The following is a 2,602-nucleotide window of genomic DNA, read 5'->3' as shown; positions in this document are numbered from 1 at the left end:
TTGAACTTTTCTTCATGAAGTAAGATATTATACCACCCACAAATTAATATCCAATTTTGCAAGTTTTAGTTTTACACCTAGTTCTAAGCTAACTAATAAAGAAAACGTATTAAAAAAAACCTTGTGATTTTATAGATTTGCAAGTAGAAGAAAATGATATTTTTGTTTAAAAATGAAGACGTGCGTTAAATTTTGATGATGTGTTTATTGACTTCGATTACATGACATTTTGATTTGTTGACTTTAATAATATGACGCTATAAAATATTTATATTTAATAATGTGACATATTAATTTGATGATGTGTCATGTTGATATGATGATATTGTTAGTCGATTTTTTTTTTTTTTTGTAAACTTTACAAAACACATGTAGTTTTTTTATAAAAATAAATATTATATTCTTAGATTTGCAAATCGATGAAATCACGTTTTTTAATCTTTCCAAATATTAATTTGTAAAAATGAGATAACATTCAAGGTATTCTTTATTTATTAACTTGGCATACAAATTTCACCATTTGTTAATTTCAATACATTTTGTAGTGTAGGTACTTCAAATCTAAGCAAAATTTAAGTAGAATTTATATAATAAATGATATTCCTATTGTCAAAGTTTTTGAATAATATGGTTTGAGTGACATATTCATCTAACATGATTTTTTTGCTTCTTTTTTCCAAAGGATTCTGCAATAAATCATTTCATTCTTGAATGAGATTCATGATAATGCTCTAATTGAAAAATGTAATCTTATTTCTGAATATTTTTCCATCCAAATAGAATTGGGAGAAGAAAGTAATTATTTAGATCAAAGTGTATACAAAATAATGGCTGTATTGTATTGATCCGCAATTCAACTCAAAAGCTGCTCGTGAGTGAGTATTGTGATATTTAGGAGATAAGACATGGTTCTACGTATTCTTTACGAGCCACATGAGAAGAAGCAACACTGTAGAGAAACTGTCTAACAATAGCGAGACTAGGCCTTGCGACAGCCTTCTTCCAGGCCTCGTCGGCTTCCTTTCCCCGCTTAACAAACACTTGGCTTGCATCAATCCGATGAATATCCCATCCTTTTACATTTCTAAACCGACGAATTTTCTCCACTTGTCGACACGCTAACTTGCAATTGTTTGCTTTAACTTGTGATATGGCTTCTTCTAGTAGTCTCTCACACTCTGATTCATCCATTAATCCTTCAGCTCTCAAGAACTTGTCAAACTCTGGAACTCCAATTGATTTTCTGATCCCTTTGGAGTAATCCGCATAAGGATCAAATATGTTTCTCACTTCATCCACCATTCCTTTTCGAACCATTTGATCCACTCGTTTCGATAAGAAATCGTGTAGAATAGGCATAGAAACATCCACCCACAGGAAGCAGCAGTCGTACTTTGATCGGAATCTATAATCTGCATCATCTACTAATGCTTCAATGTATGAATTGGAACCTCCAACGATGATTGGAAGCAGTCCGCGGGTAGAAATGGATTCGATAGATTGAGAAGCCATATTGCAGAAGTCTTTAGCAGTAAAATCAGAATTAGGATTGACTACTCCTAAGAGATGGTGAGGAATTCCTGACCTTTCTTCTTCAGTAATTTTGTTAGTAGTTATTTCAAGGCCTTTGTGAACCTGCATTTTATCAGAATTGATGATTTCGGATGGAAATAGAGAAGCCAGGTCCAGAGAAAGTCTAGACTTGCCACTTCCAGTTGCTCCCATTAAAAAGACAAGCTTAGATTTTTGCCATCTTGGAGTTAGTATGTCCATTTTGAGCCTGCCCGAAGGAATGTCAAGCACATGTTGATTATTGTTATGATGATGATGATATGCTGCTTTTTGGCATACTGGCATGGATATTCTCATCATCTAATTAACCCTTCCCTTTGGTTTATCTATCAAATAAAAGAAAAACAGATTAGTTGTGTTAATTATATAATTAGTGAAACATATATAATGCAAGAATGGAGGAAAATCTCACCTAATATTAGAGTTATAAAGAAGGTTAATAATTAGTAGAAAGTAGTGTATAAAAGATTAATGTGTTTTAATGCACGAAAGCATGGGAAGAATGGTATTTATAGGGATTTGTGGAAATGTATGTTTATAAGGTTATTCGAAAGGCGAAGGCAGAAGAAGAAAAGGGGTTTAGGACCATTCAGGACATGGAAGGCCAAAAACAAACAAGAATATCTCCTCCCTTCCTATAGTGCTTTTCATTTTGATTTTACTAATATATATGATGTTGACGATTTTTGTCTTTTGTCGCTATATATATTGGATTGGGTTTTCATGCTTATTAAATAATGCCCTCACTACATATACAATAACTTAAACATTCTCCTTTTTATTTTTATTTGTTACAAGAGTCTGCATAACTAAACTCATATGTAAAATTTTAAGTGATATGTTATTGGTTTAAAAACAATCAATTATAAGTGTGTGATACCTAGATATATATTAATCCAAATATAAATTATATATATATGGATTTCACTTGTAATATATAACTATTATTGAATCTTAATTATGAGTTTACACTTTTAGTTGAATTAGTTTTATGATATGGTGTTTGAGCCTTTTAAACCAAACGGTCAAC

General features: G+C 31.5%; 1 protein-coding gene across 1 annotated transcript; it reads right to left on the bottom strand.

Moving 5' to 3' along the window:
* Positions 1 to 743: 743 nt before the first annotated feature.
* On the bottom strand, positions 744 to 2,043 carry LOC136220483 (adenylate isopentenyltransferase 3, chloroplastic). Its single transcript, XM_066008299.1, has 2 exons — positions 1,985 to 2,043; positions 744 to 1,898 (listed from the first exon to the last, which is right to left on the bottom strand). The coding sequence occupies exon 2, from the start codon at positions 1,870 to 1,872 to the stop codon at positions 892 to 894; it is 981 nt and encodes a 326-aa protein (XP_065864371.1). The 5' UTR covers positions 1,873 to 1,898; positions 1,985 to 2,043; the 3' UTR covers positions 744 to 891.
* Positions 2,044 to 2,602: the final 559 nt, after the last annotated feature.

The sequence above is a fragment of the Euphorbia lathyris genome, chromosome 2 (assembly GCF_963576675.1).
Source record: "Euphorbia lathyris chromosome 2, ddEupLath1.1, whole genome shotgun sequence".
Taxonomy (NCBI): domain Eukaryota; kingdom Viridiplantae; phylum Streptophyta; class Magnoliopsida; order Malpighiales; family Euphorbiaceae; genus Euphorbia; species Euphorbia lathyris.
The sequence above is the reverse complement of the archived record's forward strand: the minus strand, read 5'-3'. Positions and strand labels throughout refer to the sequence as shown.